Source organism: Coenobita brevimanus, chromosome 87 (genome assembly GCF_032717465.1).
Source record: "Coenobita brevimanus isolate Jiangsu-jjx chromosome 87, ASM3271746v2, whole genome shotgun sequence".
Lineage (NCBI taxonomy): Eukaryota > Metazoa > Arthropoda > Malacostraca > Decapoda > Coenobitidae > Coenobita > Coenobita brevimanus.
This window is the reverse complement of record NC_137040.1, coordinates 350,226-367,649: the sequence shown is the minus strand read 5'-3', so window position 1 is coordinate 367,649 and position 17,424 is coordinate 350,226. Positions and strand designations below refer to the sequence as shown.

At 39.4% G+C, this 17,424-nt stretch overlaps 1 protein-coding gene across 6 annotated transcripts in view; it reads right to left on the bottom strand.

The window, feature by feature from the left end:
* The window catches only part of LOC145410934 (heterogeneous nuclear ribonucleoprotein R-like), a 48,685-nt gene extending 34,518 nt beyond the window's left edge, over window positions 1–14,167 (bottom strand). For 4 of the 6 annotated variants that reach the window (XM_080280977.1, XM_080280982.1, XM_080280981.1 and 1 more), the window contains exons 1-5: window positions 13,612–13,678; window positions 7,904–8,060; window positions 5,577–5,739; window positions 4,623–4,792; window positions 3,210–3,386 (exon numbers count right to left, since the gene is read on the bottom strand). In XM_080280977.1, coding sequence (XP_080137103.1) covers window positions 3,210–3,386; window positions 4,623–4,792; window positions 5,577–5,739; window positions 7,904–8,053 — 660 coding nt within the window. In that variant the 5' untranslated portion in view covers window positions 8,054–8,060; window positions 13,612–13,678. Of the gene's footprint in view, window positions 1–3,209; window positions 3,387–4,622; window positions 4,793–5,576; window positions 5,740–7,903; window positions 8,061–13,611; window positions 13,679–14,084 lie in introns of those variants that run through there. The other 2 variants (XM_080280978.1, XM_080280979.1) reach the window with 2 other exon arrangements.
* Window positions 14,168–17,424: the final 3,257 nt, after the last annotated feature.

Genomic DNA, 17,424 nt, shown 5'->3' with positions numbered 1-17,424 from the left:
TATTTTATCTTCATCCTCATTTTTCAAGATGCTGTAACTGATTTACATCACTGTTAGACTTTTTGAATATTATGTAATAGTAATTAAGCCAATTTTTAAACATCTCTTAAAAATATATATATATATAGTTTGATCAAAATGAGATCTCATTGTATTTCATTATATATATGTATATATACATACATATATATATATATATATATATATATATATATATATATATATATACACACACACACACACATACATATATATATATATATATATATATATATATATATTATTTAAAACATTGAAAATGAGAACTCATTACTGTATGTGACGAAGACATCATGAGTACAAACCATTCTAACAAATTCTTAAAAGTGCAAACTGGCAAATTCATATCACATCTTTCATTACTCACTTCATATGGTAGCTTTTCACCTACTTTAAACTGGTGATGGCCCTACACATGAATCATCTAAGCATTTGCTGATGATTTTTACATTTCACCAACTTCAACTCCTTCAATATGATGATATATTTCGTATTTCATTCATTACTTCCATTTTTTTTTTTTTTTTTTTTTTTTTATTAATTAGGATCGATTGCACAAGAGGGATTGGCTGAGTCTATACCTAACCCCACCAGTTTGAAAAATCAGGCTAAAAGGTCTCATGACTTTTCAAACCTGAGGGAGCATGTATGATCTCAATTATCCCTTTAGTATCAGTGTCTCTTAAGCCAAACAAAATCATCTTGTGTTTCGCACAATTAAAAAAGACATCAACGGTCTGAGGGGGTTGGACTGGTGAAGATCCTAAATATGAATCATCTAAGCATTTACTGGTGACTTTTACACAGCGTCACTTGCGCACACGGAAAAAGGTTCAATCAAAGGAGGGAGCAAGAAATACCTGCCAGTACGCACAAGCACAGCAGGGAAGGGAGTTTAGTCCACTTAAATTAGGGCTAGATTCTGGGTGGCACAGGTGGTTTCACTGCACCTCATACTTCTGCAATTAATTTGGCATGTTGTCCCTAAGCATGCTCTTGTATATTATTTATGGCTCTATTGTCAACACAGTTTGCATCAATAACAAACAAGAGGATACTGCAGTGCTAACATGCAGACAAATCAATAAGAAAGCAGTTGTGAAATCTCCAAAGCCACCTCAGGATACTACCCGTAAAATTACACTCCGCTACATATCACACCATTCCACCCATATCCATACTTCCTCACTCAAATCCCATCACCTTTAACTACAATTCTAATTTGGAAAAGAATAAAATAACAAGTGAATAGCTCTATCACTTGTAATTATTCTCATATGGAATGAACTAAAGTTACAGGTGATCGAGTCTGAGTGAGAGAGTATGGGCAGATGTGGACAAATGCAAGTTGTGGCTAAGTGTAATTCCAATTTAGACAGACTGCAGTATTGTAGTCAGGAAAGCAGGAGAAAAAAAATTTAAAGGATAAAGATAAGAAAGGATACTTAAGAATAAAAACCAAACCATTAGTAAAGAGAAAATGCTTATCAACTATTCCTAAAATTGTGGACAGGCATAGGTGAAGTACTTCATTAAAATATATAGTACTGTATTCATCACTCGTCAGATATATTAATGCCTTTTCTGGTTCATGAAACACACAACCAATCTGAAATCCTTAATGTCTACACCAACCCTCTGCTAAAATTTACTAACTTTACCCTAAAAGACATATCACCTCAACCAGAAACCATCAGTTGTACGAAAGAATCCGAAATACTGTAATTCATGTCTGCTCACATACTTATCCACCTCAAGCTACTTTACCCCCATTCTACAATACAACAGCTTACTATTTAAATGACATTCTAACCTAATTAACCTACTCATGCATCACATAGGGTATTAGCTGCAGATATCAAGCATATCAAATTAATCTAAACAAAAAATGAATGTTTTCACGAGGTAGGTGCATCAAAGGAACTCTGATCTTTTAAGGGAATTACTCAAAGCAGAAAGGAAGCACAGTTTGAACCTTCCACATTGCTCTCCAGTATGGAGTACTTGCACTGTAAGTGATGGGCAAAAGAGCTGCCACATCTCTACACCAATTTACAGTGGGGAAAATTATTGTCCCTCAGCCATCTTTTATGAAACATAGGGAATATATAATTATTTCTCCATCCCCTGGCAGTACAAAGTATACATGCAGATACTGTATATATTTATCTACAAAGAACTCTGTAAAGCATGCTAGGTAAAGTTTTTACTGATTAAGAGCAAAGGTATAACATTTTCAACTCTGAACAGGACATTATCAAACTCTGAATATTTCCCTAGAAACTTTCTACAGCACAATATTAAAGTTTAATTATTATATTCCTCTAATGACAAATTGATGAAATATTTTTAGGCAAATTATTCAATGGTAAAGTTGTCACCTACTTTTCTCAATTCAAGCATCTGGTTGAAGCAAAAGCAATACTTAGCAGCAGGAGCAATAATTATGAAATCTATTTAACTTCCATTAAATCCTCCACACAGCCAAGACAAATACTAGACACAGCATTGATAAATGATCTGATACTGGTCATCTCTTTTCATCATACTCTAATTATTGTACTAAAAATAACAGTTAAGCTGATGATCTGTAATCCTTAACCTTAATACAACTGGAAGCATGAATGCTCTAATAACATGAAAACATGAACTGGAACAGGCATTTCAATCAAGCTTCGGATGACTTCGCTCAAGCACATTTATTAAACCAAGTGATAAAGCACTACAGCAATTGAACAGTTTCCCTTGTAAATGCCTAGTACAAACTGCAAATCAAAACCATCACTAGACCAACTTCTGAATCCTGACACAACAAATTTCTTTCATCATATTACTGACCTAACTTTCCTCTTTCCATGCTGACAACCCCAGTACAATACAGGTATTCACACCTAAGCTCCTATTCCTAATGATCCTAAATTTGCATTTCCAAGCTAGGTCTTTACTGGAAGATACAGAATAACCTAATAAAAAAAAGTTTGCTAGCAACATTATCTGGACTAAGACAACCACCTAATCAAATACTGGTATTTCCCCCTTAACAACATTTGAAGACAAACAATTTAACCATACAACTTCCTAATTTCAAAATTTACAGGAACACCTTACACAAATTCCTTCCTACTAACAATTTCAAAAGCCAATTAACATTTCCCTGACTACTAACATACCTGCCTGACCGCCTCGCTAGCTGCCGCCCGCGTGGTGAAGGTGATGAATGCATACCCTCTGTTTTGCCCAGTCATCGGATCCATCATCAGTCGCAGGTCCCAGATCTCGCCACACTTCTCAAACAAGGGAATCAACTCGTCTTCATACAACTCCTTTGGGATCTTACCACAAAATACCTGTAAGAATTGTGAAATGAAAATATCTTCTTCCAATTTTCAATGAACTCCTCCTCATACCGGTACAACTCTTTTGGGATCTTACCATAATTCTTGGAAGAATACTGGAAAGTTGTTATCCTCCACTCTATGTTCCTTGTTCAATTATGAAGGAATCAAATGACATTAGGATATATCATCAGCAATGTTCTGGGAAACAGACCAGACTTCCATTATGCAAACCAACAGTATATCAAAACCATAAGCCATTCCCCATTCCTCTTCCTGCTTGCATTGAAGCCCTCCATACTCAAACCAACGGTACATCAAAACCATAAGCCACTCCCTATTCCTCTACTTGCTTGTATAGAAATACTCCACACTCAGCTTCACTGAAATCTTTATCCACCTAATCAGGAATATACGGGCCTGGGGCTAGGCTACTTAGTCCAGACACTGCAAGCTAGAGTGACCAGTCGCAACTCACCCTCACATAAAATCAATAACTGCCTTCTGCTCTGCGACTTTCCCTCACATTCTTGTGAAATCTCATGTTATTTATTCCTGTATTGTACATTACTTTGTACTGTATAATATTTTCGCTACAAAACCCACTTCTAACACAACCTCTATTTATAGCCAGACTTCTGAATTCCCAAGGGGTGGCCAAGAACAAACTGCTTTAATGTCTCTAACCTGCTGATAAGCTGTCCTCTCTAATATCTTCACCACCTGTAAAATCAAGTATCCCTGGCACCTAACTCACCTGCTATGCCCATTCTTTCTTCATCTATCTAAATATTCCAGCCACCAATGAATGTATTCAACCTTTCCAGCTAAAACAACCTTACCATTCTTGTACATTTATACCAAATTCCTTTCCATCTCAATTTCCTATGATCAGGCACACGAAAATCATCTAAGACTGTGCTCAACCCCATAATTCTTGAACCATTCCTCCAATATATAATCTTTCACACTGGACAGTTGGGACCTACACTGACAAAGTTAAAGAAGTGCTCCACTGGAAATATGAGCAATAAACCCCAATCACCTCAGATATAAACCTGTACCAGTCACATTCATCCATTTGAGAAGCAGGCATCTGGACTCTCAATAAAACATAAAATAGCACCCACCCTCAGATATATATAGATATACCCATACCAGTCATACCCATGTGAAGCACCTTAACCCAAAGGACCATTTAGCATAAAGATCCCCCCAGCTAAATCTAAAAATGCACAGAGGACCCACCTCACAGCCTGGACCAGGTGGAGGTCCCTCCCAGTTGGGTGGTGGGCCACCATATTTGCGCTGCCCTGTGGTTACATCTAGGGTGTACCCTGTCCGTTCTAGGATGGCTTTCAAGTTGTCCTCATTTGGACCCTTGCCAGGATTGACCGCCATGCTGTCTGCTGCAGGAGCAGTAAAGTGAAAAAACTGGTTATTCTGGTTGCAAACACCTGGTAACTTTTAAGTCTGACTTCTTGTAGCACAGGTCAGATGGGTTCACCTCATAGCAATCCTCCACCCTGCTCTGTTCTCTATCGGCTCTGTGGTAACACTACAATGAAATCAAACCTTACAAGAGTTAACACACTATTCTAATACAGTATACCAATCTTCCACATTACATGAAACATCAGAAGGCACACGAAAATAAATGATCAAGAAATTTTGTATGCCATGAGAGTAATGCAAAATTAAGTCACTGCTTGTTAGAATGGATGCTACTACATAGTGATTAACTAAGGCCCTCCCAAGGCAAGACATTACTTATTTGCTACAAAGAATTAGTAATTCTGTATCTTGACAGCATCATATAATGGACAATATGGAACTGAAAAGAGATCAGATAACCTTCTAGTCAGTGACTAGCTACATTCTGAACTTTTCCTTGTGTTGGAAAATTAGCTTCTCTTGTACAGGCATACTAATTCAGTATCAGTGATGAAACACCATACCTTGAATATATCATTGCCATTTTCTTTTCTCCTCATAAAGTTGGGGTGAAATCATATCCACAAAACAAGGAAAGTGATATGTATCTTTAATACTTATTGCTATACTGTTTCCCCAAAGTTTTCATCACATAACAGATATGGGCAGATGTTTTATCATTAGCATGAACCCTTGCCCATTTAGGTATTCAGCAGCAGAACAGGGAGAATAAAAACTAAATAAGAGGAACATAGCTTAGATACTTACTGTTATACTGTTTCCTCTGTCTGTAAGTCTTCATTACACCACAGAGATAAGCAGACTTGTTGGATACATGCTCCAGGTTGGACTCCAAGAACTGTTTGAGTACCGTGACCGCTCCTTCCACCGGGAACTCTTTTAGCGCATCCAAGGCCCGTTCATCTAAGTCCTGTACCAAAAAGAAAGGCCAGGCAGTGAGGTGCTATACTCTATTCACTCTAACTTGGACTAAAACTGCCACCTTTCCATCCTCAATGCTGAACTTGAACAAGTGACAAAGCAGCGCTAGTCACATAACAGTGCTACAGAAAGGATTAAGAGCCATAGCAATGTCTTTCTGCTACTGCGAAAAACAAGCTGCAAAAGAATGAAACCCCTGACCAAGGTAAATAAACTACATTCAACTGCAATAACAATGGCATAAAAGCACTGGAAGAGAGAAAGTATACCTCTTCTTAACCTTATATTTGTCATTTAGCTGTCATAAACCCACATCTTTTCTTATTCTTTAGAAGTGTTGGGGCCTGGGGCTAAGCTACTCAGTGCTGACAGTTAACCCTTTCAGTATAGTGATGCTTTACTAGTTTATTCTGCTACCTCCAGATGGCTTTACTTGACTTTGGATACATCTTTCACTTAACATCAGTGTATGCTATATCTCAAACTTTAAGGTCAAAAAATCTCCAAGTTGGAAATGTTTGGACAGAACATGAGTGGAACGAAAGAAACACCATTAGACTGAAGTAATTAAAAGAGGAGGACCTGCTGCTCACAGAAGTGGCATGATGCAAGCAAAAAACCCTAACCACTTGTGATGCAGGTAAAAATATAAACTAGAGATGGCAACCAATATGAATGACTAATGATAAAATTATTATCTTAAAGGGCCTTTCACATTCAGGCATTGCAGTACTGGTACTGGATAAGTTATCAAAAGACTCGAGATAACAAAGTACCGATACAATCAACTTAAATGTCGTGGAATTACAGATACGTCTTTGCATTTCCACTCACTGAGAATGCACCCTAGGAGGAGGTTTGTTCATACAGCTAATTGCTTAAATGTTTATCTTCATCTATTCTGATAAACACTTTACAAATTCAAGTGAATACTGTATGAAATATACAGAGTATGAACACGAATGCAATGTGTAAAACTGCTTAACCATTAATGAGACTTGCTTATAAAGACCAGTTAGTCTCTTATGGACACAATCACGTGATGACATCCCTATGGTAAGCATAGTATTTTACTAACATTTTCTTTAAAGGCAGATGATGTTTATTCTTCATGCAACTTAGGATTTCTTTGGTATACCTTTCCAATTGTTAAAAAAGTCTACCCTAAACTGAATAAATGGATTAGATACATTTTGCATATTACACCTTTCTGTCCACTTGTATACACTACTGATGCAAACAATGTCTGTACTTATATACACTTATCTGGTATGCAAGCAACTGATAATGCTGAAGAAAAGGAGTTAAGATGTCTCCTCAAGTAACATGGTCAACATCCTTTCAGGAGCAGCACTACTAAACTGCTCACACATTAAAGCTGAGTGTGTAAAGTGTCAGATCTTTACTGCTGAATCACAACTCTAGCTGGATTTTCCCATTTAAATACTGCATAATCCAAGACTTAATCCTAATGACACATGGTAAGTACTTGCCATAAGCAGATATTGAGGTCTCTAAGCATTCCAATAAACTATACCTTATACCATAAGTGATAGATACTAAGGCCTCTCAGCATTCATATACAGTCCATGATAAGTGGAAGTAGTGTAAGAAAAATGCTGATAATACTAAAGAACTGTTCACAAATACAGTAGGTTTCTTTTTACAAATGCAATTTACAAATGAAGTACTGCATATAGGAAAGGAAAGCACAGTTCACTTTCACTATAACTAGATACAGTAAATACAGTATATATATCATCACCATCATCTGTGTTGCTCCACAAGGAGCATAGGAGCCCAGGGCTAGGCAAGTTGGTCCTGACATTTAATATGAGTGAAACTACAGTAAAAATTGAAATTAATTCATTTACTTAATCTTCATTCATTCCCTGCAACTCTGTATTACCTGCACATAACACCAGTTTTGTAATTTCTTTGAAACCCATGCCATAAACACACACTCACCAAACTCTATTGTTTCATTTCCCAGTGAAAAACAGGGTAATTAGAAGTCAAGAAATGGAAAGCATTAGACTTGAGAATATTGAGGAATACAATACTGAGAGATTATAAAATATATATATATATATATATATATAACCACCAAAACACAATCCTAATAAAAAATAACAAATACCACCATGGCTTACTTCGTGTCTCAATTTGCCCTGTTTGTAGATTTCGTCCAGTTTTGCGGCGACCTTCTCATTAAGACCATAACTGATGAGCTTCTGGTAGTCCTCTGTTCTCTCCCCGTCTATCTGAGAACCCGGGTCCCCTCCGCCGTTACCTTCCGCCATCGCTCCTCTGCAACAACCAGAAAGACAATTCTGTCAATCTGGACCCCCAAAGTGGTATGACAAATTTCAGTCAATACATATATTCATATACACACATACATACATAAACACACACACATATATATACAGTAATCCCTCGATTATCCAACGTAATTGAGCCAAAGGCAAGTTTGGATAGTGGCTGTCAGGATAGTGGACTTCTCCCCCCTCCCCTTGTACATGCTGTACCCTAACTTTGAAAACCATCATAAAAAGCCACTACAGTATATTGTACAGGAATTATTCCTGGTGTTTTACAGTACTCTACCTGGTCAGGCAGACCCATAAACTACAGCTAAGCAATAATTGTGGTCAACCAGACCCATCACACACACACACACACACACACACACACACACAAAGGGCAAAAATGTTTGCACAGCCACAATTTGCACCCGGATGCAAGCATTTCATCTGAATAAAATAGAAAAAAGTATGAATAATGGTTTTGAACAGCCAGATCACAGCATCCAGATAATGGATGGTCCAGATAGTGGCTGTCTGGAAAACTGAGGAATTACCGTATATAAACCGTACATATTTTTTTTCACTAACCACATTCAGGGAGTCTTCACCAATTTTTCTGTATAAAATTATATACCAGTATATAAATAACTTTTTTACTTTGTGCATAAGGATACTAACTCTAACTCCAATGGTTGTCCATATTAAAATGATCTAAACTATGGCATCTACAGTACAATAAAAAGTACTGTAGATGTCACAGAGAACCACGAACCAGGGGCTGGAGAACCACACCCAATTTATTACTTAAGCTACTAAATTTAGTACTGGGTACTGTATCTGCAATGTCAAAATCATTGGACACTCATTTGTCAATGTCATGAAACACATTTTAGCTGCCCAAAATTTTACATTATCCATCAAATAAAATGCAGCTCCTCACCACAAGGCACATAACTCAGGCAAATCACTCAACATAACCAAGCAAAGATCTCAGAGGCACCCAACAAAAGTGACCACTTCTCTGCAGTCTACTGGACTCACTCACTTATATAGGCTATCCATAACATGTAAACAGAAGTTTCACATCATTATTCATCATTCAAGACCTTTCCCACTCCAAGGTGTTCTGATCAGCTTAACACTTTTACTGTAGACCAACAACTTTCTATATTTTATTTTAGCTGACAACACACAATATTGTTCAGCAAAGGAGAAACTTCACTCGCTGACTATTTAACAAACTCTCATTCATTATTACTATGGTATTTTTAGGCCAACTCCTAACAATTTTTCAGCTTAGCAAGATGTCTCTAATGGGGTTAACTGGCTCACATAACACCTCGAGTCATATATATATATATATATATATATATATATATATATATATATATATATATATATTTATATATAGATAGGGAACTGCAAACTATACATATCTTAGATGAAACACACCAAAATACTGAGGTACCATATGAAAGCTATATAATTAAGTCATGCTAAGAAACTTCCTTAGCCTGGATACAGTACAAGCTAGTAAGTGTACCAGTGTTCTTTTAGTAGCCTGTAAACTCTTAACTCCTATCCAACAATATTTTCCATAAAAATCAAATGGCTAATGAAAACTACATCACAACGTCTTACTCTGACCCCTCCCCCCCTCCAGTTTGCAAAGCCTCTCCTAAGCTAAACAAAATCAGAAGGCAGCAGAAGTAAAACAAAAGATGTTAGTGAAGTGAAGGTTAAAGCTGCCATCTCCCTCCAGTAGAGGTTACCAGAAACAAGCCCATTCCTTCCTCTGTTGGCTTGTATGTTATTTTAGCATTAACAGGGAATGCTACGATGCAACAGGGATTACTGCAATATTAATCTATGTATGATCTAACCAACAACAAGTAATCCAGTTACTTTTACTTGAATTCATGTACTGTGCTGTCAACATCACCTCAGAAATTCTCTCCAGGCTAAATAATATCGTCTGGAGGTAGCAAGAATAAAATAATGGATAAATATGTGGACGAAAGGGGGTCAAAGCCATTTTTCTCTGCTATTCTCATTTCCAAGATTAACACACCAAGTCATACTTCAAAGGTATCCAGAAGCCCCTAGCACCTCTTGCTATGTGATACATTTAATGCACATTATCCATCCATCTATAACCAAATGCCCTACTCCCAGTAGTGGCCAGGGTTTAGACTATTACTATCACCACCTATTGAAGCCTGTTTCTGAAGGGTACACGGGTGCTCATAACACGTGCTGAGCAGTGGGGGTCACCAAACCTGTGTGCTAACATAAGAGGACTCAGCACATACCTCTACCAAGACACATACAACTTCCCCCCTCCCCCTCCAAAATTTAATGACCCTTACCTCTGATGGTTCTCAGTCATTAGTTCAAAGTTGGTGAAATGAATGAAAGGACTGGGTGGAGAGGTATGTTTGGGATGGAGAAGGTGTGAGTTGGAGAACAGACAGCCTGATGACAGGGGACAGGGTGACATGGAGGCAATTCATCTGCAGCCACTCCTTTCCAGATTAGAGTCTGGTTCTATAGTTTCCACATTGTTGTAAGACAAAAATATAATTCCTGCCCAAAACAAACTCCTTACAGAGGGTAAAACAGGAAAATGGGATTTCTTGCCACTTTTCGTTGCCTACCATTGTATGCAAGACAGACTATTTTGTAAGTTTTCTTGACGGTAAATTGTTCATAAAAGCATCGCAATACAAATTCAATATTTTAGGTAGCAATGTCATCTCCATGTCAGAATCAACTCACTAAACTTAAGTTAAACCTCTTAAAAGGGGTTTGAGTTCATTAAGGAGACAAGCCTGTTAGGGCAGTAGGCAAGGTTGTGTGGAATGTGGGACAATGGCCACAAAAAATAAAAAATAAGGTAAAGCTTCAATGTTATCCACAAAAAATAAAAATATGTAAAGGTTAAGCTTCAACATTAAAGACTTTCCAAATTCTATAAAAAAGAAAAAAAAGTAAAATTAGTGAGCTGCCATAATTAAAACTATCAGAATGTACTACAGAAGATACTTTAGCAGTCCATAAGTTTTGCTATGTGGCTTCTTTGAATGTTATTCTTGCTTATGCAATTTTTATTCAGCTCCTGAGAAGCACTAATTAGTCTATGTATCTATCTATCTATTGCCAGACACCATAATCCCGTAAAGGGTGGCCATTTGACACTGAGTTAGTTGTTTTACAGGGAGGGGCACCAACCCTCCACCAACCCACTTGTTGACACGTAGGGAGCACGTATAGTTTGGTTATAGTGAAGGAAACAATTAAGCCATACCTTACTTAGTCCTACAATTCAGAGACTCTATCCTAAAGTATGTAAACTGGGAAAGACTGATTAAAATAAAAAATCCTATCACCAGAATGAAGAGGTTTAAAGAAAGACCAGTTTGAATGGTTCATCATGACTGCAGTAGCTATGGTACTGAAAAATGTAAACTTGCAGTTTTGGAGAGTTATTACTATATCCCGCCAACAAACCTTGCCAACCCAACTTACTCTCCATTCATAACTTCACCAAAAATACTATAGCTACTGAAAGAGGAAATTTTTTGCTTTGGATAATAAGGTCATCTACATTTCCCCCCTCCAATTTACCTAACCAACTGAACTAATAGTACCATGCCAACCTAAACTAATCCACCTACGGTAACCTGAGTAGCATAACTGGGGTGGGGGGCAGGATTTTACAAAACTGCAATACCCTATAGTCATGGTGTGATGTATGTACAAGAAATGTTAATCAAATCACTTTGCTGCTGTAGTCTAACTGAATGTTTTCAACCAACAGTGGAGATTAGTCAGGTAAAGGAGGAGACCAAAGATAAGGTGGTATATGACTGGTGGTGATGTTTAAGGAAAGACAGCCAAATGGTAAAAAAAGACAGCAGTTATAAAACAAAAATAGCATTAACCCCTCTAATATTTCTTGATATTTTACCCTTGCTACACCAATCATCAACTTGGAAAAATTCTCATAATGACAGGATTGACAAAGGCCTCCAGTTTGTGTCCTCAGCTGAATAAAACTGTCAAGTAAAATAATAATAAAAATAATAAAAGGAACAGCTCTAGGCTACTGTTATTCACATTTACTGTGACTCAAAACTTCATGCAAATATAAAATCTGATTAAAAGAAAAACCCAGCCTGTCATTTCTTCTGAAGCTAGTTTATCATGAGCAACTCATCCATTCAACATCAGCATCATATTTCTTTAAAAATCCAACAAGTATCTACAAATTCTATCAATAACTATACTAATCTGCCACAGTATAAACTACATTTTCCTATGGCTTATCTCAACACATCCTGCAGTTACCAAGTGAACTATGAAAATAGTGTGGCTATATAATGTAGCTTCAAGCACCCACAATTCCAGATTAATTTCCCATCAGTGTCAGTTTAATATTCAATAAAAACCTCAATAATAATAATGTCACTATTTCAATGCACATGCCATCACCAATATACTAAGAACAAAGGCATTTTGAAGTCTTAACAAGGGCTTTTTTTTTTTAACTTTGAATCAATCTTGAAATTTACATTTCACTTCAAAACATTCACCACCCTTGTCAGTTTTCCTTTATTAATCACCAGCCTGATTTGCAGTTGTGCATTATCTAACATTTCACGAAACTGACCATAATCTCACTTGCTAATTATTTCCACAAAGAACATTCAAGGTCATTTGTTCACCCATTGACCTACATTTGTTTTTGTCTATAACACTTAGCACTGTCATGTCACAGAAGTGCCACAACCCACGGCATGACCAAATACTTCAAAGTGTTCCACTAAAAAACGTTTTAAAGCTCGTCCTTGATTGATCCTGTCAGCTTGAAGGACTGCCACTTAGCTGACCTAGTTTCTATCCGGTAGGCCAACATTACAGGTTTCCAGACAGCACAATAATACACACACAACTTGACTGAGCTTACGTAAACGATGAAAGGTGATCCACGTCAGCTTTAAGAAATGATAAGGGATCTCGTTGTCTGTCAAAGTATTACGTGGGCACTGACAGGACAACCAACCCCTTTGCTCACATTTTATGCACTAATTTCCACACAAACCGGGTCTTTCATGGGTTATATTGAGTGGTGGTGGGGGCGAGATGAATGTGGTGTTTTGGTGAGCGGTGAAAGAGAGGTCTGACACAAAATCAAAGGCTATAATTTAAGTTAGCAGCTGTGAGGAGCCCGGTCCAGTCTCCCGCCAAAACAACAGACCACGACAACGCCTACCTCTGCCTTCATGCCTGCCCTCATCACCCCAACCCTCCAAAATTCACCTCGGACACGTGGAAGAAACTATATTCAATCGGGCAAAGTGGCGGGACAGCTAGACATATTGCTCACTGCACCATGTAACGGTCGCCTGGTTAGATCAACCTCCCCAGCCAACCTCCAGCACTTCCTCATCGCCTCACACCTTCACCCGAGGATTTCCAGCCTCATTTTCCACCCTGAAGCCGCCTACAGGAACAAATCTACACCACGGGCCAACTGTCAATTCACTAACCTTTGGCGAGGACTTAAATTTTACTCCGTACGTATATTCCACCACATACACAACGGCCGGTTACTGCAAATGGCGAAGGAGCAACGTGATTACTTTTGCACGGGGCCCACTCAACGACGCGCACGGTGCTCCCTGTTGCCGCCCCGCCCCGCCCCCAGCCCCGCACCACCTACCGCCCCGCTCCTCACACTCTTAACTCGTTCTGGCAGAGTTCTAAAGCATCTATCCTACTTTATCACACTCGGGAACGTAAGATATCTAGAAGAGGGAGCTTCTGGCCATGGCTGATTTAAGTTTTATTTATCATGTGGCACCAGCGACCTGAGTCTTGTCCCCAAAATGTGGCGGGAACACGAGGATGCGCCACAAACAGATCTTGTTTCTAAACACAATTTTCACCACAAGCCGGTGAAGGACACGCCAGGCTTTTGTCACAGAAACACGCACGCGACGTGTATCTTACAATCTATCACCTCGTATTCAAAATATTATGTCGAAGGTAGTGGTGTGACGCTAAGGAATGTTTGGTAGGTAGCCACTCCAGCAGGCTGTTGCCGCGCGCCCACCTGGCGATTGTGCTGTCCCCGCGCGGCCAGACAGCATATTATGCTATAAGTGTTGTCAAAAAGAATGGGATTTTATTCAACTTATGGATATCTTTCTTTGGATTTGGGTAGTGCAAACTCAGAAGTAAATAATGATGGAGTAATTTCTGATATCTTTAATGCAAGGCATCCAACAAATTTTTCTCGATTGGACAAGCATGTCTCTGTATTACGTCATCGCAGTCTGATTTGAAATTCCTCTGGCTTTGTTCTGCACCACGCCACTGGAATAAAGAGTATCGTGTTGATCATTACATTTATAGAGAATGTGAAAACTTCAATCCTGGCAGAGTTTCGTCGTATTGATTCATAAACCGATTTGCCCATTTTCTAGGCCTAAGACTGCCTTACGTAATATCAGAGAGCCTATTTACATACCAGTTCCATCATAACCTCCGGTATAATCATCAGTCCATAACACACATTGTGAAGTTGCACACACACATACACACACACTGAAACGTACTGGCATGGTATAACTTTATACAATATAATACTGTCTTGAAAGTTTACAAATCTTAGTTGAAAGTTACGCCCGCTAAACCCTATGCACTAAAATGAAAAATTGTGACTTCCACTTGAAGGAAACAGGAAGCATAGTCTGTCTTTCTGACATATACAGAAATACAAGTCTTACCTTGAAAAGCATATAAGGGCTAGACAGATACACTTTTGTCCAAAACATAGACAGCTAAAGTAGGATACATAATTTTGCAGTGTTTAGCCTACTATTATTAAGTTGCTGCACCTTTAGTATACTACTACTTGAACGTGGTCTGAAGTACCACAGATTGAATTCTGACCTGTGACAACAGACTATTTGATGCCAGCCACAAAAAGTACCATGAAAATGATATGGGTCCGTAGCAGTGTCGTTCTGTCACTGATCTACGTACAATGAGCTACGAAAGAACAGAAATCTAGAACACCAAAGCACTCCGGCTTTATAACAGTGATAGCACAACAAATAATATAGTGCAGAACATCAAGCCACAATGTCAAATCGGCCGGAAACATAAGCGGTTTGAACACCACCAACTACAGTGCCACCACCACCTACAGTGCCACTATAGCCACTTCCATCTACAGTGCCACCATCTGAGCCACCACCACCTACAATGCCACCATAGCCACTACCAGCTACAGTGCCACCATCTGAGCCACCACCAGCTTCAGTGCCACCACCTGAGCCTTCATCTTCCTCGCATAAAGAAAAATCTGAGCCACCATCAGCTACAATACCACAGCTACAGTGCCACTATCAACTACGGTGCCACCATCAGCTACAGTGCCACCACCAGCACCAGTGCCTCCATCAGCTACAGTTCCACCACCAGCTACAGTGCCACCACCAGCTACAGTGCCATCACCAGCTACACTGCCACTACCAGCACCAGTGCCACCACCAGCTCACAAGCACCACCAGCTCCAGTGCCACCATCAGCTACTGTGCCACCACCAGCTACAGTGTCACCATTAGCTATAGTGCCTCCACCAGCTACTGTGCCACCACCAGCTACAGTGCCACCACCAGCTACAGTGCCACCACCAGCTACAGTGCCACCACCAGCTACAGTGCCACTATCAGCTGCAGTGCCACCATCAGCTATAGTGCCACTATCAGCTACAGTGCCACTATCAGCTGCAGTACCACCACCAGCTGCAGTGCCACTATCAGCTGCAGTGCCATCACCAGCTGCAGTACCACCACCAGCTACAGTGCCACTATCAGCTACAGTGCCACTATCAGCTACAGTGCCACCACCAGCTACAGTGCCACTATCAGCTACAGTGCCACTATCAGCTACAGTGCCACTATCAGCTACAGTGCCACTATCAGCTACAGTGCCACCACCAGCTACAGTGCCACTATCAGCTACAATGCCACCACCAGCTACAGTGCCACTCAACTACAGTGCCATTATCAGCTACAGTGCCACCACCGGCTACAGTGCCACTATTATCTACAGTGCCACTATCAGCTACAGTGCCACCACCAGCTACAGTGCCACCACCAGCTACAGTGCCACCACCAGCTACAGTGCCACTATCAGCTACAGTGCCACCACCGGCTACAGTGCCACTATCAGCTACAGTGCCACTATCAGCTACAGTGCCATAACTTTTGTCACGTCACTTGATTCATGCTATTCTCCAGACAACTGTATCAACATGAGGGCAGACTTTTCTAACTGTAAGAGGTAAGTATAGCCTTCCTTGGCCCCTTTAATATTCGAGGGCTCTCCTAAAGGTAAAGATCGGGCCAGACGCCATATGGGGCTTAGCTACGGTACTCATCCCCGTAACTTAGGCCTTTGAACCTGTGGCGGATGATTCACAGACTATCCTGGGATACAATGCCGCGGGAGTGGATAGACGCTTGAGTCGAGTGAAGCCAGGTGCTCACAACAGGGTGCCAACCCTGATGCTATCGGGTCAGCAGCTTCGTAGTAGCATAGCCACCCTAGCTGAACAAATTCGTCTTAAGATAGCCAGAAGAAAATGTTAATTATGTCATTGGACTGAAGGTGTTAAGAAAAACCAAGGGCCAGCAGATAAAAAATGCCATAACTAAAACCAATCACAAGAAAGCCAAATAAATCATCGGTTCGGAGTGTCTAGGCACCGTGTGTAGTGGTTTCGGTCCAACGACGTTTATTATTATTGTATTCTGAGTGTGTTTGAATATACCGTAAACCTTCTTCGTTAGCAATTCATTTTCCACATTACACATAATATCCTCTATTGTGCTATTGATGAAAACAATGTCGATATCATATAAAGAATAAACGTAACATACAAGAGAATGTTAAGGTGTTATATGCAAAACAAATCACTCAGGAAGAGATCCATGAAGCTTCCGGTGTAGATTAAAACACAGATCATAGTCTTCAGTAATGTTTTAACTGCAAGGCATCTCCAAGCTGAATAAGTACAGTTCGTTCACCTTAACTTGGCCCAGATTTTCGTCCCTCTGCAGCTTATTTCATGTATTTCAGTGGCTGAAAAAATGATGCGGCTCTGCATCATTTCCAAATAGCACTTCTCCGTGATCAGCAACATATTCTAGTATTAGTCTGCTGTTACGGCTCGATATTCAAGACAGCGATGAAATTTTATGCCAAATTAGAGTAAAAAAAATGGTATAGTAACCAAGGAGACTTATTCCTATCTGATACTTAAAAGTTCATCGATCATGCAACCACGA